The following is a 25188-nucleotide window of genomic DNA, read 5'->3' as shown; positions in this document are numbered from 1 at the left end:
ATGATATGCCTTTTGATCTCCTCCAAATGGATTGGTTCAGCCTAGAGAAATGCTTAGGTCTTCACGCATATGATCTGCCAGGTGGTCCACCATCCAACCCTTTTGTCCTTCTGTATGCATTTATTCATATTCCATACAACCTGGGGACTATCTTCCTGACTGGGCACTTAACATTATGTGTCTATAGCTTGGGCTGGGGTCTCAGCTGCTGTCGGCTTGCTGTTCGTTTAAATGGATACCTTGGCTCTGCACTAATATATATTTTTCCCTAATGAAAAGTCCATTGTTTCTTTGCTGTACTAGCTTTAACACGAAGTAACTATTACTCATTCTTTATTTTCATATGCATTGCTTTAAAAACAAATCAAAGGCTAAACTAGAGACGTCTTCAGTAAATGAAAGTATTATGGAATTTATGGAAGAGAGTAAATTGAATGATTTTTTTCAACTCAGATTTCTAAAAATAGGAGAATATATGAATTATTAACACTATGGGAAAGTGATACCACTAGAGGAAAACAGTCTGAGTGTCAATTGGGAACATATCTGATTTGGAGAATAATAGATAATACTTCATGATAAAGTGACATTTCAGGTGGATTTTATTGAATCAATGGAGCTTAGTGATCAGAAATAGAGTGTGAAGGCTACCTTCCAGGTCAGAAAAAAAAAAAAAGAACTAGCATGAAAACATTTTAAAGGGAGTCGGGTGGTTAAGCACAGGTGGTGCAAAGGCCAAGGATCCCGGCTCCCCACCTGCAGGGGAGTCGCTTCACAAGTGGTGAAGCAGGTCTGCAGGTGTCTATCTTTCTTCCCCATCTCGGTCTTCCCCTCCTCCTCTCCTCTCTATTTCTCTCTGTCCTATCCATTCAACGATGACAACAATAATAACTACAATAATAAGAAAAGAAAACACTTTAAAATGCTCCACATATAAGCAGTAACTCCAGTTCTTTCAATCTATTCTTCATTAGATTTCCAGCACTTATCACACAGTCTTGCATCTATCAGATAGGCAAAGAATAGTTTCTTTAGGGCAGGAGAGATAGCATAGTAATTATGCAAAAAGACTTTCATGCCTGAGATGCTGAAGTCCCAGGATCACTTCCTAGCACCACCATAAGTCAAAGCTGAGCAATATTTGTTCTCTGTATCTTTCTCTCTTTACCATTTTCTCATTAAAGTAAAACAACAATTTAGTGAACAGTGAATAGGAAAAATCAAGCTATGTTTATTTAAAGAACACTAATGGGGGGGGGCAGGTGGTAGTGCAACATGTTAAGTGCACATGGCTACATGGCGCAAAGTACAAGGACCAGCATGAGGATCCTGGTTCGAGCCCCAGGCTCCATACCTGCAGGGAGGTCGCTTAACAAGCAGTGAAGCAGGTCTGCAGGTGTCCGTCTTTCTCTCTGTCTTCCCCCTTCTCTCTGGATTTCTCTCTGTCCTATCCGACAACAACGGCAAAGGCAGCAATAACGTTAAAAACAACAAGTGCAACAAAATGGAAAAAAATCACCTCCAGGAGCAGTGGATTCATAGGGCAGGCACCGAGCCCCAACAATAACCCTGAAGGCAAAATAAAATACAAATTAGAATTTTTTAACTTAGTGCTGGGGGGGCCATTTAATGGGTGTCCTAAGTAAAGCAAGAACTAGGTCAAGGTTTTGAATGCCACTGAGGATTCAGTACTATATTATTCCCTTACTCCTACATATATAATACCCTAGTACTTAGAGGAAATTCATAGACATGTCATCACACCTAAGGCTGTCAAAGCATCCTATCAGGTGGGTAGGGTGGTAATCATGATTTAGATGAAGGACTCTCAGTGAAACTACATCGTAGTAGGGTATCGTAGTATTCCTCAGGGAATAGTGTGTTGCAGACTCAAACCCAAGAGGCAACATCCCTATTCAGTCCAGCCTCTTTGTACTCCATTGCTTCTCTGCTCTGGGACCAGACCAGCATCTGGTGAATGTGTGGGAGCAGCAGAAGAGATCTAAGTCAGAGGGGGCCAAGCGGTGGCACACCTGGTTGAGGGCACATATTACTATGAGAACGGACTCGGGTTTGAGCCCTTGATTCCCACCTGTAGGGTGGATGTTCATGAGAGGAGAAGCAAGTCTTCAGGTATTTATCATATTATCTCTCTCTGTCTCTTAAATACTTATTTATCATTGGACAGAGACAGAGGAATAAAGGGGGAAGGGGAGAGAGACAGAGATACCCGCAGTACTGCTTCACCACATGTAAAGCTTCCTCTCTGTAGTTGGGGACCAGGGGCTTCAACCTGGGTCCTTGCACACTGTTATGTGAGTACTTAACCAGGCATACCACTGCCTGGCCCCTTCTCTTTCCCCACTTCTTTCTCAATTTCTCTCGTCTAATCAAATATATATGTTTTAAAGGAGAAAATGACCACCAGGAGTGATGGATTCACAATGCCAGCTCCAAACCCCAATGATAAGCTTGCTGGCAATGAAAAATAAATAAATAAATAAATAAATAAATAAATAAATAAATAAATAAATAAAGTTGGCTTTCTTGGAACATATTGGATACCTTCAGGGAGAAAGGGACTGGCAGTGAGGACATCAATGACTAGAACATTGGAATAAAATAAGAAGCAGTCAAAATCATGACCATAGACCTTTCTTTTTTAGCTAGGGGTTCTTTTTAGTAGGATTTTATGATAAACTCTATCTCTGCACCTTGGGTCAGTGTTTCTCACGCTAGGAGCCATTGTTTTTCAGACTTGAAATTCTTTTTTTTTTTTTTTTGTTTAGTTATTAGTGATTTAATAATGATTGGCAAGATTGTGGGATAAGAAGGAGACAATTCCACACAATTCCCAACACCAGAGTTTCACATCCCATTATTTCCATTGGAAGTTTACCTCTTCTTTATCCCTCTGAGAGTATGGACCCAGGATCATTATGGGGTGCAGAAGCTGGAAGGTCTGTCTTCTGTAATTGCTTCTCTGCTGAACATGGACATTGACAGGTTGATCCATACCCCTAGTCCATTTCTTTCTTTCCTTAGTGAGTTAGGACTCTGATCCTGTGGGCTTCTAGGACACACAGGTGAGGTCATCTGCTTAGGGAAGTCAGGTTGGCATCATGGTAGCATCTGCAACTTGGTGGCTGCAAAGCATTAAGATATAAAGCAAAACAAATTGCTTAGATAGAAGGAACCTAAAGGTAAGAGTATAGCAGATGAGGTTTGGGGTCTTCATGTTGGAAGAAGCTAGGTAGGAAGTCTATTTTAGTTATTATTCCAAGGTGCCCATGACTTTATTTATTTTTGCCTAAGCCCCATAGCTAACATGTAAGTGGGATGAATGTATTGTCTAAGAAGATGGTGTCGAATAGGACTAGAAAGCTGGATCAGAGCAGAGAGTAGTTTCCAAATATGGGGAAAGTAGATACATACTGTTAACTATAAACCTCATGGATGTGACCTTGGGCCCATATCTATCCATTCCTAGCACATGAACCTGTGCAACCTCTGCATCCACACCTGAAATTCTTCATGCTGGGGGAGTGTCCTATTCATTGTTGACTGTTTAGCAGCACCCTGACTCTACTCATTAGAGGCTAGTTAGCACAGGGCACACCACATGGGAACATTGTGGTACTGGGAGAAGCTTTGATGCTGTGTTGTGGTATCTCTTCCTTCCTCTCTGAGTCTTTGTCAGAAAAAGTTGACCAGGAGTGGTGAATTCTCAGCAATAGCCAGAAGAAATAATGATATGAAGGGAAAGTAAGAGGGAAGGAAGAGGGAGGCAAAGACGAATGGGAGGAGACAAGAAGAAGAAGGAAGAGTAGGAGGGGGAAAAGAAGGAGGGAAAGAGGTAGCCAGCTGGCGGCACACCTGGTTAAGCGCATTACAGTGCACAAAGACCCAGGTTCAAGCCCCTGGTCCCCACTTTCAGGGTGAAGCTTCATAAGTGGTGAAGCAGGACTGTAGGTGTCTCTCAGTCTCTTTCCCTCTCTGCCTTCTTCTTCCATTTCAATTTCTCTCTGTCTCTATCCAATAATAAATAAAATGTAATTTAAAAAAAATAAAGAGAAAGGAGGAGGGAGAGAAGGATGTATGTGTATGTAGCGGTCAGAGAGGAGGACTTCAAACCCAGTTGAAATTGGAAGACATCCCCTAGTGAGCATGGCTGGAAACCCCTTGCCTCTCCTCCTCCCCAAATTCCATATTACAGTCATGAAATAAGCTTCCTACTCGGTGCTTATCAGTATCTGCAGCAGATACTGGTTGAGAGCCACTAAGATGTGTGTGCGTTTCACAGATGAATCTAAATAAAGTAAGCATGCATGTGAACACAGAGACTTTTAGCAGGAGTTGCAAATGCAGTTGATGAGCCTTGTGCAAAAGAGTGGAGCACACAGCCCTTCCTTTATTTGGGCCTCATAAAGTGATTGGGAACAGTCAAGGTGGACAGGTCTGAGCAAGTCAGCCTAGATCTGAGCCATTGTTTAGGTTTTCCATGGAAACAAAAGCTTCTGGGATGAAAGTGAACACCAGACTCTGTTGATGTGCCACACTCTTTGAAGGCCCCAAACACCACTTCTGTGAATATTCCCTGAGAATCAGCCAATTTACTTCCAAAGGACTTGGCTCAAAGTGCTCCTCAACATTGCTTTGCTGAGAGAGGAGAATTAGGGGCAACTCTCATACAGCCACTCACCTAATATTAAGACAGTGTTAACAGGGACATTTTTGTGTGCATAACGAAGACATCACCTGCCTTCCCCTGCAGGGAGCTGGTGACAGCTAAACAAAAAAAAATGTTTTTAGAACATTGTGAGCTCTCACTGGGGTGGCAGAGCTGAAAGGCAAAGCTTTGATATAATACTCATGTCTGTCCTGTCAACCTCATTATTAGCTAAAATTTACCTCTACTATTCTCCAGTCTCTGAACTTTGAAGCAAACTACTGGGTTCTTGGAAAAGTCATAACACTTTATTTTTTGCATAGAAACACATAGAAAAGTACATCAGGGCTTTTCCAATACCCAATATTATGAATTCCAGATTCTAGCTTCACTTATCCAGGGAAGTTTGCTACCATTATTTGTAAGAAAATGTTTTCAGAATTAGAAATAAACTAACAAGAAAAATCAACACTTTGTGCAGTTTAATTGTAACTAAGATGTAGACCAACTGATATTCTTTGGACTACTCCACATTCTCAAAAATAAAAAAAAGAGGATATAGGAATGTTTTTCTTCTTTAAAAATTTTATTAGTGATTTAATATGGATTTACAAAATTATATGTTGGGAGTCAGGCGGTAGTGCAGCAGGTTAAGCGCAGGTGGTGCAAAGCACAAGGACAGACAGAAGGATCCTGGTTTGAGCCCCTGCCTCCTCACCTGCAGGGGAGTTGCTTCACAAGCAGGGAAGCAAGTTTGCAGGTGTCTATCTTTCTCTCCCCCTCTCTGCCTTCCCCTCCTCTCTCCATTTCTTCTGTCCTATCCAACAATGATGACATCAATAACAACAATAATAATAACTACAACAATAAAACAACAAGGGCAACAAAAGGGAGTAAATAAATAAATATTGAAAATTACATGTCAACATGTATAATTCCATTCTGTTCCCACCACCAGAGTACTGAATTCCTAACCCTTCTATTGCAAACCACAGCAGTTCTCCTAGGGTTGCAGACATGGGTTAACTATCATCTCTTCAACAACTATATATCTACATTTGTGGTTAATTGCCTCCTTTTCTTCCAGGTTCAGTCCTATCTTCTCCAAGCCACACATAGCCCTATTACTACATCTAGACGCCTCTCCCCTTTCCCTCTTCTCTCTCCAGGCTCTGATGGAGCTGGAGTTCAGAGTCATCTTAGGATCTTCCTCGACTATCACTTTTCCCGTTTCTGGGAGAATGCATCAAAATTCCTTTTGGCATGCAGAAGTTGGGAGTTCTGGCTTCTGTAACTGCTTCTTCACTGGACATAGGCATTGGAAGGTTGATCCATACCCCCAACCAATTTCTATCTCTCCCTAGTGGGGTAGAGCTCTGGAGAGGTGAGATTCCAGGACACATTGGTGAGGCCATCTGCCCAGAGAATTCAGGATGGAATCATGATAGCATCTGCAACTTAGTGTCTGGAAGGTGGCAGGGTATAAAGCGAGACAAAATGGTTAATGAACAGGAACCAAAAAGTAGGAACAGACTAGATGAGATTTGGGATCTTAGGGTGGGAGAAAGCTAGGAGGTCCATTTTACACATGTTTCCAAGAGCCCACAACTATGTTAGTTTTTTTTTTTTTTTGCTTGAGTTAACAGCTAACATGAAATCAGATAAAAATATTGTCCGAGAAAATGGCATCAAAGTAGAGAAAGGGACAAGAAAGTTGGATTAGGGTGGAAAGTAGCTCCCATTCTTGAAAAAATTCTATGAATAAAATTAACTATTTACCTCCATCCACCTGACCCAGGGCATAGATATATATTTGGCACCAGAGCCTGTGTAACCTCCAATTCCCTATTAATCTGAGCTCACAGCTCATGTTCATAGCTGGGAATATTGTAGGCTGCACTCATGTTAGGCCCAGTCTTCCTCAAGTGACAGGGCAGGATACCCCAGCCTCCCTTCAGAGAGTAGGGCAGTGTAGGGATTTTTTCCCCTCAAAATAAAATGTTTGAAACACAAGATGAGGACATGCTGCCATATACCTAGCAAGTCTACTTCATCTATTCCCACTCAACACTTCTGAACTTTCAATCTGCAAGACTGAATATTTTGTTCTGCTTTTTTTTAAATATTTATTTTATTTTATTTATTCCCTTTTGTTGCCCTTGTTGTTTTTTTTATTGTTGTAGTTATTATTGTTGTCGTTATTGGATAGGACAGAGAGAAATGGAGAGAGGAGGAGAAGACAGAGAGGAGGAGAGAAAGATAGACACCTGCAGACCTGCTTCACTGCCTGTGAAGGGACTCCCCTGCAGGTGGGGAGCCGGGGTTCGAACCGGGATCCTTATGCCGGTCCTTGTGCTTTGCGCCACCTGCGCTTAACCCGCTGCGCTACAGCCCGACTCCCTGTTCTGTTTTTTATATGTCATGCTGCAAGAGAAGCTGGCTAGATTTCCCTAATTAGAATAGTAGCTAATCTCTAGTAAGTCTCCTGGCATATAACCAGTATTCAACAGATACTGGTTGTTTTGTTGTTGTTTAACATTGTCTTTGCTGAGCACAAACCCTTCTCTCATGATGTGGATGGAGTGGCCCCAGAGCTCCTGAGTATTACTTAGCAGGAGGAAATCTAGGCCAGTTGACTGAGTGCTTTGCTGTAAGTTGCACATGAGCTCACATTCCCAAAATACCTAGGCTCTGAAAAGCTATAAAAGGCCCTGTGGCTCTCTATTCACAGTCATATATGCCTGGTGATTGGATAAAAACTTCGACAGCTAGAGAGGTCCTTAGGGAACATTTCTGGACCTCTGCTTTTATGCAATAGGACACAGAGCCTATGAGGGGAGGCTATACCCCGAGGTTATGCAAAGAGAGCAAGGTCTTTCACAGTTCTGCCTCACCACTGGGTACTCAGTAACATTTACCTTGAAATATAGCCCTCATCAAGTTTTCATCACATGGCCACTAATGAATTGGAAAGGTAGCAAGTACACTTGCAAAAGATTCCTGATTATTTAATATAAATTTTTTAATTTAGTGAAGTTTAAGTTATTTATTTTGGAGTTAGATAGGTCTACTTTCTTACAGACTAGGAGGCTTTATTTATTTGTTTATTTATTATTGGAAAGAGACAGAGAGAAGTTGAGAAGGATGGGGGAGATAAAGAGGGAAAGACACAGACAGACACCTGCAGCCCTGCTTCACCACTCGTGAAGCTTTCCCCCTGCAGGTGGGGTGGAGTTTAAGTTTATTTAACAATATGTTTTGTTTATTCATTTTGGGTAGGGACAGAGGTATTAAGAGGGAAAGGGAGATAGAGAAATGAACTTAAGAAGTGTAGATACTTTTCTGAGTTAGTTCTTTCACTGTTTGGAGGAAATACCCAGAAGTGCAATTGTTGAGTCAATCATATATTAGTACTATTTTTAGTGTTTTAAAGAATTTCCATATTATTTTCTATAATGCCTATATCACATATAGAAATATATACACATATATACATATAAGCACATATACTTCTCCCCTTTGGGTCCCATGCCATGACAGATAATCCTAAAGCAGATAAAAGTTCAAACATAATATGCTGTGGGTGAATGTATATGGATGAAAGCAGAGGGATGATTTCAGTGATTCTCAAGTTGAAAATATCCATTTCTGTACATGCATAAAAAAGTACTATAAGATTGAGCACAGAAGTTTTGGGCTATCTTCAGGTTATAACTTCAATTTTTTGTTTGTTTGTTTTATTGGGTTTTGTTGACTTTGTTGACTTTCAGTGCAGTTGTTGACACATAGGCACAACCGATCATCTCCCCATGAGAGGGGCAAGACATTATCTTCCCCAACACAGGACCTGTTCCACCATCAGAGCCCCTCCATCCCATCCATTTCCCTCATTTCCCAGAGTTCTTTGCTTTGGTGCAATACACCACACCCAGTTCAAGTTCCATCTTGTGTTTTCTCTTACTGTCCTTGCTTCTTAAGCTACGCCTATGAGTAAAACAATTAAATATTTATTCTTCTCTTTCTGGATTATCTCACACAATGTGATACCTTCAAGATACTGAATTTACTTATTTTTTTCTTCAGCCCTGGTTTATGGTCGTGTGTGTGGGGGATTGAATTTGTTACCTCTTGTGCTTCGGGCATGGACATCTCTTCACATAACCATTGTGTTTTCCCCTGCCAGGGACTTTGAACTTTTTTTCCCCCCTAAGTGTTGTCTTTTTTTCTTGACAGGTAGGAGGGAGACGGATAGGGGTAAGCATACGTGTAAACTCATGATGGGTCAGGCCTGGAAGCAGTTCCCATCACTTTGTTCATATTTTATAAGCTAAAATTTAATAACATGGCCACAACTAAACAAAGGGATAGCTGGGGTATGTATGTCAGTGACAGACCCAGAAACAAGAAGATATATTTCAGAATGCAGCTGGAAGTTGCAATTACAATACACATGGTGGCTATATATTGTCCTATTGGAGGTTCTCAGTGCTACTCAGAGAACAGAAGAATAAGTCACATTGAAAATTTGAGGGCAGAGGAGTGATGAAGCCAATGGAAGTTAGCCAGAAGAATTCCAGGGTCCTATCCTTGATGATTTTTCAGAACTTGTCTAACTCAAAGTCTGATCTTTCTCCCCAGACTATGGATATGGAACTTACATAAAGGTTGTTTCCTTAAGTAAAAGATTAAGATTAAATTGAAGTGGAAACTTGGCCCTAAACTACACTGTTTTGTGCCCTGAAGAACTGGAATTAATTTGAAGCAAAATATTACTCACTCTGATTATGTGTCACTTGGAAAGGAAAATGTATGTTAGCAAAGCAATCCCCACATTCATTTCCCCTCTACTCCAAAGACTAGTCACTCTTTCTAGTGCTTTGTTTGAGAAAAAAGCAATTTGTTGCTCAATCAAGCACTTATTGAGTATACACTGTCTGGCGCACTCTTTCCCTAGAGCAAGGCAGACCAGAGTTGCCCTTCCCCTTGTTCTTTAGGGAGTGCGTATACTCATAAGAAATGAGAGGTGGGCCTGGGAGATAGTTTAGTGGTTTACACAACAGACTTGTTCAGGAGATCACAGTTCAGTCCTTTCACCACCATAAGCCAGAGCTGAGCAGTGCTCTGGTAAGAAAAAGAAAGGACAGGGGAGGGGAAGGGAGGGGAGGGGAGGGGAGGGAAGGGAAGGGAAGGGAAGGGAAGGGAAGGGAAGGGAAGGGAAGGGAAGGGAAGGGAAGGGAAGGGAAGGGAAGGGAAGGGAAGGGAAGGGAAGGGAAGGGAAGGGAAAGGAAGGGAAGGGAAGGGAAGGAAAGGAAAAGGAAAGCAGGTGAAATATAGTTTCTTTTCTCTTTTTGTTTTTCTTCTCTTCCTTCTTCTTTTCTCTCTCCCTCTCCTTCTCTCTCTCCCTGCCCAACTCCTCCACCATTCCCAGTGGCCTTTTTCTATGGTAAGAGACAAAGAGAGATGGAGAGACAGAGAAAAAGAGGAGACACCTGTAGTACTGTTCCATCATCCATGAAGTCACTCCCCCTCCCTCTACCCCCGCTCCAAGACTGAGGTTTGATCCTAGGTCCTTTCACGCGGTAACATGTGTGCTGTGCCAGATGAGCCACCATCTAGCCCAGTGAAGTGAATTCTCATCACTGAGTCACACTTTCTTGTTTGCTTCCATTATAATGCTTAAGATGCTTTTCTTGTGAGCAGAGTGATTTGGTGAGTTTTACCTTAAGCCAGTAAAGAAATTACATTTGAGAACATAGCAGATTTTAATTTTTCTAGAATTAAAGCAGAAGAAAGTTGATTTTTCTCCTAAAGTACTACAATGATTATTCCAAAGCTCAGAAATAAATAAATAAATAAGATAAACCCAGAAACTTCATTCTCTTGAAGCTCAGAATCTCACACAGCGTTTCTTAGCGTGTGTGCAATTCAGCACCCGGAGGGAAGATTACATTTCATCTACATTGCCTGTTTCCAGCTCCTTCCTCTGATTCTCTGACTTGCGTCGTAAATATTTCTCTTTGACGCCCTACATTTTAGCCATTTCCTTTGAGGAATGCTTGAGAAGCAATCCTTGCTGCCATTTATTTTTTTGTTTGACTATCTTACAGTTGTTAATGTGCTGCCACTGTCTAGTTCTTCTTCGCTGGTCAGGGAAAACTGAATCTTCCTGTTTTTGTGTTTCAAATGAGTTGGGTTTAACTGGTTAACTTCATAATGTAGGGCTCTTCCATGCTCTAGATTCCAAAAAGAGGAGTTTCTTCAAGTTCACTGCAACTACATTTGCTTTTGAAGGCATCCTTTATTTTGCAGTGAATAAAGTGTCTCTTATTAAACAGAAAATAAAAGAATGTTTGGCAGAACTCTACTCCCAGTGGGTGAAAACATCACAGGAAATTGAGAAATTGTTGCTTTTGGGCCTTGTGGGAAAATTTCACTGGTAAAATGTGGTCTTTAGGTTCTAAGAGCATTGCTTAAATCCATCAAGAGAGAGCTGTTCCCTGGAGACACCTTTGGGGAAGTAGAGGTCAAAGGTATTAAACTAGCCTTGTTTAATATGGTCTCTCCTATCTGCTAAATACTCTAGGATATAGCCAAGAAGATTCTATTCTCTCTGACATAATAACTATGTTACTGTTTAAGAGAATTTAGAAACCTTTCCACAACTTAGGAACCTTTGTTAAAAAGTTGGCCTGCATTGTATGCTCTGTCATGTGTGCCTGTGAAAAACAGGGGTGGGGAAGGGGAGGTGTTTTCATGTCTTCACAAGAAGGTCATCTGACTTCCATTCTGCACTAAACTGTAAGCTCTTGAACTTGGGTAAATCCACTTTAAGGGTAGACCTGTGTCCAGACCTGAGGGCAAAACATGGAATGGTTCCCCCTTAACGCTTTCTCCAAAAGGATACCTTACCAGGGATTTTTATTTTTACCCCAAGTTAGTGTTTTCATTTGAACCCCCAAGTCTGTCTTCCTCCTATGTTTGTGGAGATGCTGTGGACAGTATCATCCACTATTTGTCTCATTGTTTCCACTTCTTGAGTCTTCATTGCTCACTCCCTCACAATCAACTGCAGTTAATCTTCAAGTCCTGTAGTCTCTTCTCAGTGAGAGTCCCTTCTTCTCTTTCTTGTCCCACCTCCCCCACTGTTCAGTTCAAACCATGATGCTTTCACACCTTTATATTTCCAGAAACCTCCTTTAAGAGATTTTTGTTGAAAAATAAATAACTTCAGGTGGGGAGAGATAGGATAGTGGTTTTGCAAAAGATATGTTCATGCCTGAGACTCCAAAGACCCAGGTTCAATCCCCCCACACCACCATAAACCAGAGCTGAGCAGAGCTCTGGTTTAAAAAATTTTAGAGTATATATATGTATTTGCCTCCAGGATTATTGCTAAGGCTTGGTGCTTGCACTATGAATCAATGGCTCCTGGAGAGAGAAATTGAGAGGGAAGGTGAGATAGAGAGGGAGAAAGATAGATACCTGCAGATCTGCTTCACCACTTGTGATGCGTAATCCCCTGCCCCCACAGGTGGGGAGCGGGAGGGGGCTTGAACCTGGATTCTAGAGCAGGACCTTGCACTTTGTACTATGTGTGCTTAACCTGTTGCACCATGATCCGACCCCCACTATAATCTTTTTAACACATAGATACGATTTCTTCTCTCCCCTTGTTTGGTGTCTAGGGGCACAACAGGATCCCAGTGTTCTTTTATGCCATCCTTTTCCCTCATCCCCAGAGTCCTTTGATTGGGTGCAATATGCCACACCCAATCCAAGTTTCGCCTTATGTTTTCTTTTACTGTTCTTTATTCTTAAGTCCGACCTATAAGTGAGATCATTTGATAATGGTCTTTTTCTTTCTGACTTGTCTCACTCAACATGATACCTTCCAAAAATCTTAATCTGTCTTTCACTTCTTCTTTCCCTCTCAGTATTCCATTCCTACTCTGTTATCAAAATGATTTTTCAAAAATCAATCTTAATCTTGATCATGCTACTGTAGTATGTCCCAAGGGTTCTTTTATAGATGGATGAGGGTTGTGAGATATGACCATTACCTACAGTTTTCTCTGTAAAATTATATAATCTTGACTTGATACTTGCTCAGTTTTATATACTTTCCAGCTGTGTCAGCCTTTTGACACACAAAGAACTCCCCTCTCTAGCCACAACTGGACTGTTTACAATGAGAATCACCTCTGGTGCTGTTCAGTGTTCCTGGCCAGTTCTGATCTATTGTTCATATATATTACTCACAGGAGTCCCCATTGTTCCTCATCCCCATCAGCAAGGGATGATGCTTCTCCTTTAAGTTCCCAACATCCAGGATATACTTGTAGGATATCTAATCCTCAACCACAAGTTCCTTGAGGAAAATTTATACGACTTATTTCTCTTTCAACTTTCTGCTATGCCTACTAAGTAAACAAGCAAGAATCAGTACAGAAGATTGAATCCTGATTGCAATGTAAAATACTTGGGCTAACTGTGGCTAAGTATTTTAGAAGACTAGAAAGGCAACTCTGCAGTCCAGGTGGTGTCATGCCTGGTTCAGTGCAGAGTTTTTTTTTTTATTTTTTATCCCCCTCTATTTGTCCTTCCCTCCCCACTTTCCTCTGTCCTATGAAATAAAAAGAAAGGAAAAGGGGTGGGGTAAGCTGCTGGGCATGGTAATTTGTTGGTTCATTGTGTAGGTACTGAGCCCCAAGGATAACCCTGGTGGCAATAAAAAGGCAAAGGAAAAGAAAAAGGAAAGAAGGAAGGGGAGGGAGGGATGGAGGGAGTAGGGAGACAGGCAACTATGAGAAAGAAAGAAAGGAAGAAAGAAAGAAAGAAAGAAAGAAAGAAAGAAAGAAAGAAAGAAAGAAAGAAAGGGAGGGAGGGAAAGTAAGGAAGAATGAGAGGAAGGAAGGAAGGAAGGAAGGAAGGAAGGAAGGAAGGAAGGAAGGAAGGAAGGGAGAGAAAGCAAACCTGGACTTGGAATTAGAAAGCTAACTTCCTACTCAGTCATTATGAGCTGTCACCCTTGCTAGGTGTATCACCCTCACTAACTGTTAGTTCAAAGTCAATGAACAGAAGATAATATATTTCAAGGGTTAGACTGACGTATAAGGAAGATGCGGGGTTGCAGGAAGCGCTTAGTGAATTGTACTGATTGGCCAAGTGAGATGATTTTCATGTTCTCTGTTCTTCCTGCACTTGTGTTAAATGCCAGTTTAGGACATGGTTGTGAGAGGTTTCATGCTGCAAGTTGGAGAGGAGTCTTTGACAGGCCTCTCTACTCAATTAAGTGGAAATATATCGATGACACTTGGAAATAAGAAATGGTTCGCCTATCACTTTCCCAAAGAGTGGGGTGCTTGAAAATATGCTCCTATCCTCTCATCCACTGTTGAAAGTAAGACCTGATCCAGTGGCCTAGCGAAGTGAGAACATGTGGTGAGAACCTTAAACATTCTATTTCTAAGTAATTCTATTTTAAGATTCACCTTGTTGAAAACATGGTTGGGAATCTCTGAGCTATGTTAAGATGTCCATTGTAGCTGTGTTTAATATGATCAGTGGTTGACATCATCTGAAATGTGTCACTAACATTGGACTGCTATGGCACATTTTTACAGTGGTTCTCTGTAGGACACAAACATGAATTTGGGAAAATGTTCAAGTGGAAAAAAAAGTCTTAAAACTAGTTTAGCTGCTGGTTGATGTTTCACCTCGTAGAGCATACATATACCGTGTGTAAATATGTGGGTCCAAGCCACCAGTCCCCACCTGCAGGGGGAAGCTTCATAAGCATGAAACAATGCTGTAGGTATTTCTCCTTCTCTGTCTCTCACTCTCTATCTGTCTCCCATTGTCTCTTTTTCTCTGTCAAAGAAAGGAAAAAATGGCCACCAGGAAAGATAGAGTTTTACAGGAACTGAGCCCATCCCTAACTCTGGTGGCTCAAAAAATTTACATTTTAATTAAAACTATGTAAGTCGATCAAATGTGGAGAAAACAAAGGGTGACTTGTAGGACACTGTGCTCAGTTTTGAAAGAGATTTGTCTTAAGAAATTCTAAGGCACAGCCTGCCAAGCTAGACTGAGCAGCAGTGAGTGAGCTTTGCTGCCTTCTGTGCAAAGGAATCTTTATTTGGCTTTGGCATGACGCCAGATGTTCAGACCATCTTCGAAACCTGGGAGAGAGCACACAGAGGGATATCAGTCAGAAATTAAAAATCAGCTTTAGAGTTTGGAAAGCTAAAGTTGTAACATCCTGGGGAAGGAAAAAGGAGACTTGTACTAGAGAATAACAGTGATCGTGATATTTTTCAATGTGCAAGGAATTCTCATACATCCTGCTTCACCCCACTGGCTCTTTTACATAGATTTTTTTAAAAAAAATAATTGTTTATTTTATTTATGTATTTATGTATTTATTTAGTGGGATGGGCAGAGAGAGTGAAAGAGACCTTAACACCAAAACTTCCTTCAATATAGTATGGACCAAGCTCAAATGAGGGTCCTGTACATTGGCAAAGCAAAATACTACCCAAGAGGACTATTTCACTGGCCCCTACTGATGATTTTATCCAAAGTACCTGGATAAATTGCTGCAGATTCAGAAAGATGAGAAGCAGTTGCTTATTTGGACTTTATTCCCTTTCTCTGCCTTCCTGTTATGCAGGGGGTGCCCTGCTGTGCAGAATTCCCTTTGAACCCAGTGAACTGACCTAGAAAGGAACAGTCAGGCCCTGGAAACAAATAGACATTTCACTGTGGCTCTATTTACTGGACGACCTCCAAACATTTGGCAGACCTTTCCTTACACGTGCTTACCAGAGCCTTGTATTTTAAGAACTCAGCTCTGCTGTGAGCAGCCTACTGTCCTGCAGAATCAATAGTGGGATCTATGTGGAATTAAGATAACCCCATGCTCCCCCTGGTGTCCTCAGCCAGCCAGCCAGGTCTCCCACAGGAAGTTATGTTCCTTTATGAATCAATCAATCAATCAATTAATTTTTGTTGTTGTTTTGGGGGTTTCGCTGCTGCAAGCTGGTTTCCTTTTTTAGATGGAAAAAGACAGAGAAAGATACCAAAGTGCTGGAGCTTCCGCTAATGCAGTAGGAACTGGGCTTGGTCAAGCAGGCACTAGATGTACTTTTTACTGCCTGTGTCACTTCTAGAAGACATCTGTTTTCTCTTATTTTCCCCTACTGCTGTAGTTCAGACCCACAGTGCATTTGTGAAACTGACGGTACATTTCCATCCCTATAGCCTTCCTGCTAGATGATTCCATTCTTATGGGTGTTGAGGAGAGATAGAATGATCACTTTCCAGAGTCTTTCACCCCACAGGGTGGCCATTTTCTTTTTCTTTTGTAAAAGCAGACTGCTGTCTCTTACCTGCTTTGAACCTCATGTTCTCAGATTAAGAAAGAAATCTTGACACAGGAATGCAAGGCTTCTTTTGCTGGTGTTTGAGAGAAACTGTTGATCCCCAGTGGAACTTTTGGAGGGAGTTGGATATTTCACTAAAAGCAGAGCTAAATGCTTCTGGTTTACGCTTCTCCTTCGAAGTTTATTTTATGTTTTGTTATGGTTTTCAGATTTCTCATGGTTTGGATTTGGGAAAATAAAATCAAGACAGTGTGTTGGTAAGTAGTTCTTCCTTCTTTGGATAAGTAATGAGTTTGTGTTGTTTATTTCAGGTGAGACTGCTTAGACCCTCTTCATACTTCCTTATCTTTGATTCATTTTTGTGTTCTGGGTTTCCAGTTTGTTGAAGACTTTTTCTGGAAAAGGTACTTCTTTTGCTAATTGTGATCAGTGAGTGGCTTTATGATTTTTAAGTTGACTTTTTTTAATCTGGTGAGGAAGTGTCAGCTCCTAGCCCAACTCTAGGATTTCTTTGCGTCATGGTTAAGAAAGTCAGGGAAATGAAAAACAACTGTAGGCCAACTTCATCTATAACAAATAGTTGGCTGAGCATTTAAATCTGGACAAGTTGGGATCTTCATTTTCTTCCACTGGACATGGTCTAATAAATTTCTGAATTGGTAAATCAGTGTTCATTTATGGCCACTTCTCTTTCAAAACAAGATTCAGAAGTCCAGACACTGTGATTTGGGCTTGATTGCATTCTGTTCCTCACATTCATCTTACGTGCTGACAATTGAAAAGCAGAATTTGTAGCTGCCACATGAGTACAGATAATGCGTCTCATCACGAGGATTGAAGTCAGGTGTGATCTCCCAGGACCTCTCATTTGTTCACTATTTTCTCTGGGTACAGAGACAATGAACAGGGATTGCTTAGAACGCATGAAAAGGCAGACTGTCTTATACCTTGTATGTGTGTTTCCAAGATCTGACCATCATGAGTGTCTGTGAGCCCTGTTTTGATAGCGAGGATGGCAATGGGTAAAATTACACATAGGGAGGTATACCAAAGTCATGGAACCTTCTAGTTCTGAGCCATTGGCTCTACAATTGTCCACCCCATCTACACAAAGGAAACCCCCACTTTTTTTCCTTCTTTGAACCTCACACTGTTGGATGATCTTGATCTCTATCAAAATCTGTCCAGTGGTCCCCTGAGTCCAGAGGTGACAGACAGACTGGAACAGACTCAGGTAGAAAGAACCTGATGAGGGCAAGTCACCCTGACCCATAACTAGCTGTATGGATTCCAGGGAGAGAGCTCTTAAGCAACAAAGGGACATTGATTGTGAGGCAAAGTTGGAACACTGGGTTTCACCATGGCAGGAAAGGCTGTGCCCTCTCCTCTAGCAAGTTTTGCTATGTCTGATCATCTGCACTTTGTCAGGACACCAGAGAGAATTTTTCACCTTCACAGTCTCCAAGGAGCCCTTTTTTTGAAGATTTATCTCTCTCCACCCCTACTCTCTAGGTGTGGGTGATAAACTCACAAAAGTCAGGCAGGGCCTTTGCTCCATGAAATCTTAAGTCCCAGTATCTATTACATATGTCCCAGGTAGTTTTCCCTGCAGAGTGACTACTGCTTCTGAAATGCTTCCAAAGCAGGGTTAAACTCATTTAAGCCACAGCAGAGAGAGCTTGCCCTCAGAATTATCTTTTTAGTTGTTATAGTTCATCAGAGGTGCTGTTGTTTTAAAATGGATTGATGGGTGGGTTGGAGAGATAGCTCACCAGGAAGGATACATGCCTTGCTGTGCCCACACCCCACGTGGACCATGCTATGGTGCTTTTGGGGACCTCTGGAACTGTAGAGTGTGTGTGTGTGTGTGTGTGTGCGCGAATGGAAAGAGTTTACACAGGAGGTAGAGCACCAAACTTGCAAGCCTGAGTTCTGAATTTGAACCCTGGTATTGCATATACCAGAGTGATCTTTGTCTTTCTCTCCCTCTCCCTCTCCTTCTCCCTCAGAGTATATGAATCATACAAAGGAAGCAGCTCACTCACAGTTCTCAGAAGAGAGGACATGTTACACCATGGGATGGGGGGCAGTGGGAGAAGCAACTAGCTCAGTCAGGAGGAGGCAGAGGAAGTGAAGTGAAAACAGGGCTCAGTGTCTTGATTGTGGATTCCATAGGAAGGAAAGGCAGGGCAGAGACAGCAGGTTTAGAACTAGTTAGGTTGAATAGCCTCTATGGCTCTGGGGCACAGGGTTCCCCAGTTGTCTGGAAGCTGGCTCTGGAGTGATGAGCAAGTACACAGTGTCCAGAGTTTGGGGGTTAGTCAGGAATGAGGCTGTGGGTGTCCATTATGGGTTGACTGGCTTGGATGTGAGAGGTGCTCTCAGAGACAGGTTCTTTACTGTCTACAGAACTGGCTGATTCTGGCAGTGGGGTTCCTCCTGGACAGCATGGAAGGCCCCAGATGCTGCAGCATCAGCACTCTGATAATAAACAGCAGATAACACTGCTGCTCAAGAACACCTGGTTGGTTTGTAGAGCAGGAGACTTTTTAAAAAATTATTTTTTTTCCTTTATTGGAGGATTAATGTTTATAGTCACCAGTAAATACAATAGTTTGTACATATATAACATTTCTCAGTGTTCCAGATAATGATACAACCCCACTAGGTCCTCTGTCATCCTTTTCCAGGACCTGTAACACCCCCCCCCCCCCGCCACACACACACACAGCCCAGAGTCTTTCACTTTGGTACTATACACCAACTCCAGCAGGAGACTTTTATCCCAGATGACTGTCATTGATTCTTCTTATAGGAAAAGACAACTAAATTGGGCTTGGAAATGTCTATAAAGGAGGCAGGTGGTGGCATATCCATTAAAGCACATGTTACTGTGAGCAGGGACCTGGGTACTACAGAGGAAAATTGTCACAAGTTGTGAAGCAGTGCTGCAGATCCCTATCTATCTCTCCATCTTCCCTCTTGATTTCTTTTTTTTTTTCTTTAAAAAATTTTATCTTTATTTATTGGATAGAAACAGCCAGAAATCAAGAGGGAAGGGGGGAGAGAGAGGGATAGGGAGAGAGAAAGAGAGATACCTGCATACTCCTTTACCACTCACAAAGCTTTCCCCATGCAGGTGGGGATAGAGCACTCGAACCCAGGTCCTTGTGTATTGTAACATGTGTGTTCAATCAGGTGTGCCACCACCAGCCCCCCTCTTGATTTCTATATTGAATAAATAAATAAAGCATTTTTTAATATTTATTTTATTTATTTATTCCCTTTTGTTGCCCTTGTTGTTTTATTGTTGTAGTTATTGTTGTTGTCGTTGTTGGATAGGACAGAGAGAAATGGAGAGAGGAGGGGAAGACAGAGAGGAGAAGAGAAAGACAGACACCTGCAGACCTGCTTCACCGCCTGTGAAGTGACTCCCCTGCAGGTGGGGAGCCGGGGTTCGAACCGGGATCCTTATGCCGGTCTTTGTGCTTTGCGCCACCTGCGCTTAACCCGCTGCACTACAGCCTGACTCCCCAATAAAGCATTTTTTAAAAGAAAGAAATTTCTGTAAAGTTTCATATGCAGAATACATTCCCCAATAGCTCTGATACGAGAAAAATATTTTTTTCTGTTCCTGAGATGTATTAAAATGAGAGTGGGTTAAAAAATGTTTGTAGGCTATTAACCCCCAAATAAAGAAAATTGTTTGTATGCTTAAGCCTTTTTTCTTGGTTGTTGTTGCTGGGGTTTCACCACTCTGGGCTTTCCTTCTCAGATAGAAAGAGAGATAGACCTAGGAGGCACGCTGTAGCGCAGTGGGTTAAGTGTACGTGGTGCAAAGCACAAGGACAGGTGTTAGGATCCCAGTTTGAGCCCCCTGGTCCCCCACCTGCAGGGGAGTCGCTTCACTGGCAGTAAAGCAGGTCTGCAGGTGTCTATCTTTCTCTCCCCCTCTCTGTCTTTCCCTCTTTTCTCCATTTCTCTCTGTTCTATCCAACAGTGATGACAACAATAACTACAATAAAACAACAAGGGTGACAAAAGGGAAAATAAATAAATAAAATATTAAAGAAATCTTTAAAAAAAAAAGAAAGAGAGATAGAGAAGGGGGGGTGGAAGAAAGTCAGCACAGTACTGAACCTTCCCCCAGAACAGTGAAGCCCAGGCTCCAACCTAGGCTGAAAACATGGCACAGCAGGCCCCCTTCCAGCTGACCTATCTTCCTGCCTCAGGTGTAAGTCCTGTTTGTTAGCTCAATACTTAGACAGATATCTACTACAAACCCAAGAAGCAATTTTAAACTTTTGATTAATATTCTAATACAGGGGAGTCAGGCTGTAGCACAGCGGGTTAAGCGCAGGTGGCGCTAAGCTCAAAGACCGGCGTCAGGATCCCAGTTCGAGCCGCCGGCTCCCCACCTGCAGGCAGGTCCCTTCACAGGCGGTGAAGCAGGTCTGCAGGTGTCTGTCTTTCTCTCCCCCTCTCTGTCTTCCCCTCCTCTCTCCATTTCTCTCTGTCCTATCCCACAACAACGACATCAATAATAACTACAACAATAAAACAACAAGGGCAACAAAAGGAAATAAATAAAATAAAAATAAAAATTAAAAAAAATTCTAATACAGTCTTTCAGGTCCTCAGATTTCTTGCAGCACTCAGTGATGTAACCCTGATTCTACTTCTGTCTGTCTTTTCCTGGTGTCTCTATCAGCATGTGCACAGACACACAAAGACACAGCCTGTGACACGCACAGACAGGCTGCTGTCAAATTATATCGACATCTATTGTCTCCACTGGGAGTGTCTCCCCCTTTCCCAACTTTACCGCAGCCATGCTCCCCATTAGATCAAAGAGTTCACAGAAAAATGGGCCGTTACCTTGCAACTTCACCAGCCATATCAATCTTTCAGGGATTGGAACATCAGTAATGGAGAAAATAACATTTTAATTAATATGCCACTTGATAGATTGTTGAAACTTCTCCCTTGCTTAGTCTTGTCATCAACGACCTGCTGATATCATGAAAAGGCTTTTGAAAAATTACCTCTGGTGCTTTATACTGCTTCCAGGATTAAATATATCTTCCCTCCAAACAGAGAGCCCATTCTCTTGCCGTCTGTGACTTCTGAGTTGGGGATTTTACTCAGAGAGGCCACGGGGAAAGGGAGAATGTCCTTAGTTGATGGAGGAGAAAATAAGAGCAAGTTCCTGGGTTGAACTCTTTAAGTTAGGGTTCCACTGTGTTCATCAGAGATGATTCAGAGCCCACATTCTTGGAGGCATCTTGGCCTTGTTTTCCAGGCATCAGCCTCCTCCAAAATGATCAAATGTTGTGGGAATGCTGAGAGCCACCTGGGCCCAGGAAGCATCAGGGAGCAGCTGGATTACTATAGCTCTGTTTGTTGCCAGGGCTCCAGAAGCAAACATGGCCAGCCTTCTGACAGCAGGAAGACTAATAACGCCTGCATTTCTGGGGGTAAACGTGCAGCCTGCGAACTGTTGAGAAATGTGTGGCCTCTATTGCACCCCCTCTTTGGGAGCTCAGGCAGTAGTATGCTTTGGAACCCTCCAAAGAAAGAACAGCTGCAGTGAAAGGGGCCAGGGGGTCAGTGGTGGGGAAAGTATTATTGACAAGACCCAGCAACGTTTGCAAAGCACGTTTCCATCCACATTTTCCATCTCTGGATTTACACTCTGGGTGATGTGGACCTGTCAGGAAGCAGATCATAAAACAGGGATGGTTAAGGATATTAGAAAGAACTTGTCTTTATTGCTATTCTTGGCAGGATTCCACTCTTCCTGAACAATGGTGAGCTAGGTACAAGATTTGTACAACTAGTGGGTGAGCTCGCCTAGGCTTTGAGTGTTGTGTGGCTTCTAAATTGGCTCTGTGAGAACTTGTTTGCAGAATTAAGCCAGAGTATGTCATTAAAGGTGACTGCAGTGCATACCCCCTTGAGAGAAGGCTTTAAAAAATTGCCTATAATCACAGTTGGCTGCCTCCTGCATAGTTTTTCTATGGTTCAGCAAGCTGTGGAATGCTCATTTGTTATCACTGCAAACTGTAGTAATTCCCACACGAGGAGAAGTGGACCTTGGAGTCTGGAGACTGGACTCCCATTATATTTCACAGGAGAATCTTAAAGTGTATGAGATAACATTTTTATTTTTATTTTTACAACTTTCATCTTATTTACATTGTTAAGTGTCAGGGAAAAGGTAGAGTATGGATGCATGCATCCTGGGAGGTCAGGTGGAAACACACTCCTTATCTCAGGCAGTGGCAATGTAGACTTTCCTTTCCCTGGAATATACTGACTTTGGCCAGGTGTTTAATGTCACCTTCTCACTGTCTCCCTTTATCTTTCTCCTTATTTTTTTCTTTCATATCTCCTTTTGGGTTTATGCCACTGGTCTATTTCCACGAGGTCCTGCACTGACTTGGTACAGTGAAGAACTATGTGGAATATAAGTCTAAGGGACTTTGTCTAATTTCAACATATATAATGCCCAACATGAGCTAACACATCTTAATTGTTTTGATGCTCTCATGTTGATATGTATCTTTGAGAATCAATTTAATCTGTCACAGTATGGGCTTATTGACTAATGAATAACTTGTTTAGTTAAGACACAGTTGACTGAGCCAGCAAAAGACTTTCATGTCTGAGGCTCTGAGGTTCCAGGTTCAATCCCTAGTACCACCATAAGCCCTCTGGTGAGCAATGCTCTGGTTAAAAAACAAAACAGACACAATGGATCATATTTATGGACAAATAACTTTGGAGAATTTTGAACTAGAAAGTTGTGAAAAATACTTTGGTTTTTGTTTTAGTATAAAGACATCTTCAAATTTAGTGACTACAAATTCTAAAACTGCTAGAGATATCCTTATTAGGCAATGGTGCTTCAGTTGTTAACAGACTATACAACAAAAATAAGAGTATAGCAATAGGACAGTCGAATATAATTCTAGCCTGTCAGTTGTATGTTCATTTAGAAATGTCTAGTAATAATTCATTCTCATGGAACACTTTTACATTTATAATACATTTTCACCTAGGTAGTTGTATTTTCAGTTTCATAAAATAATAGGTATCATGTGTGCATTTTACAAATGTGAGTGAATAGGATAGAGAAGGTAAACAGCGTTCCAAGAGTGGTGAAAGGCACAGAGATCACTGAATTCTAGTTATTTTTTTAGGGTATTATAAGAGGGGAAAACTGAATTCATGCTGAAAGTTTCCTCTATTTTTTATGATAATAATCTGGATTTCACCATTCTGGCCCAACCTTCTTTTTTTAAGCTATAAAGGGAGAAAGAAACAGTATCTACTTACCACAGCATTGAACTTCCTCTCAGTGAGGTAGGGGATGGACTTGGATCAGGTTTGCATGATGGCAAAGCAAGCAACCTCCTAGATGAACTATCTTGCCACCCTATACAGGGAGTTTCAGTGAGAGAGCCTTCTAAAGATGTCCAGAGAAAAGGAGGAGTGCTGCATATTAAATTACAGGAGAAGAAAGTAAACAAATTAGCAACTTTACGTATTGTTGGTGGGAATATAAAGTAGAGAAGTCACATGTGAAAAGTTTGGCATTTCCTCAAAATGTTCAACATAAGTCCCAACAAAAGAAATGAAAATATATGCCCATGAAGAGCACACATTTATCTACTAATGCTCATAGTAACATTGGTTATAACATTAGTCAGAACAGACAAAAGGTTGAACCTCAGTTTATGAATGGATAAACAAAGCATAGCTTATCCACAGTAAGAACAGCATTTGGCAACAAAGTGTTTGACACATGGTATAGCATTAATAAACTTTATAGATATTAAACTGAAGATCACATAATATGATTCAATTTATGTGAAATGGTCAAAATAGGTAAGTCCATAGAGTTGGAAAGTAAATTCTTGGATGCCTAAGAATGGGAGTGTAGAGAGTGGGAAGTAATGGCTAATTGATGGTGAAAATGAAGTCTACCTAAATTAATTTATAATAATGGTCTCACAACTCTTTAATTGTATGAAGATCTATTAAATTTTTAAATTAAGTATGTATACTTTATGTATAGGAATTACAACTTAAGGAAGTTATTGCAACATTACAGAGGAATATGCATTTTTCTTCCCAACTCTAGGCCCAGCTTCAGTTATCAGCAATGATGATGACTCTGCCAGCCCACTTCACCATATCTCTAATGGAAGTAACACCCCATCATCTTCGGAGGGTGGTCCTGATGCTGTCATTATTGGAATGACCAAGATCCCTGTTATTGAAAATCCCCAATACTTTGGCATTACCAACAGTCAACTCAAGCCAGACACGTGTAAGTATGGCTGTTTATACTTTTTGGCCCATTTACTACATAGCTGTGTCAACCAATGTGTTTATCAGAGCACTCAACAAGGATGACTCAGAGGAGGGGCAATGAAATGCCTGAGGTTTCTTGGTGCTCTGGGCCCTAGGACTATCTCATTTAGTTTATTGCTTATGGAGTTTTCGGAGTTATCTCCTGTTGGGGTTAGAATTGTGAGCAGATACTGACTTCTCTTGGGATTTACTTCCCAAAATCATTTGTCACTCTGAAGTTATATTGGAATAGAGACAGAAACCAGAAGTGCCATTAGAATGTGTATACATCAGCTATTACACAAAAACAAGTGATGGGGTTTAAATCTGGTTTATGGAAAAGTTACTTAAATAGAAACTATAGATACTGAGGAAGTTGAAGGCACTTTGTTATACATGAGTGACACCAATTTACCAAGTTCTGTGTTTTTTTTTTGTTCAACCCTTGTGCCCAGCATGAGACTGTTGTGATGCCATAGCAGCAAGGAGACATCTTGACAGATGATATTTGTACTAACTATGTGAACTTCTATTTCTTAGGACCAAATTAATTCAGTCACTTCTCTTGGGAAACTTGGAGTTTTTTCAGAAACTTTTACTTGTTCTCTTGAGTCATTGCTCATATCTAAGAAATGTAGAATAGGCTTCAAGACAATAAATAAAGCCCAGTGGATAAGTAGATTTGTGTCTTTGGAACTTGAGGCCTTCCCTAGTGTAGGAATAAGTGGCATGAGAGTTAGAACAGCAGGTGACTCAGCCCCCAAAAGCTCCCTA

At 41.5% G+C, this 25188-nt stretch overlaps 1 protein-coding gene across 3 annotated transcripts in view; it reads left to right on the top strand.

Moving 5' to 3' along the window:
• The window catches only part of NTRK2 (neurotrophic receptor tyrosine kinase 2), a 442841-nt gene that overhangs the window by 223089 nt on the left and 194564 nt on the right, over window positions 1-25188 (top strand). For all 3 annotated transcript variants that reach the window (XM_060199493.1, XM_060199492.1, XM_060199491.1), the window contains exon 13: window positions 24203-24391. In XM_060199493.1, coding sequence (XP_060055476.1) covers window positions 24203-24391 — 189 coding nt within the window. The remainder of the gene's footprint in view (window positions 1-24202; window positions 24392-25188) is intronic.

The sequence above is a fragment of the Erinaceus europaeus genome, chromosome 10 (genome assembly GCF_950295315.1).
Source record: "Erinaceus europaeus chromosome 10, mEriEur2.1, whole genome shotgun sequence".
NCBI classification, from domain to species: Eukaryota; Metazoa; Chordata; class Mammalia; order Eulipotyphla; family Erinaceidae; genus Erinaceus; species Erinaceus europaeus.
This window is presented reverse-complemented; position numbering and strand designations above follow the sequence as displayed.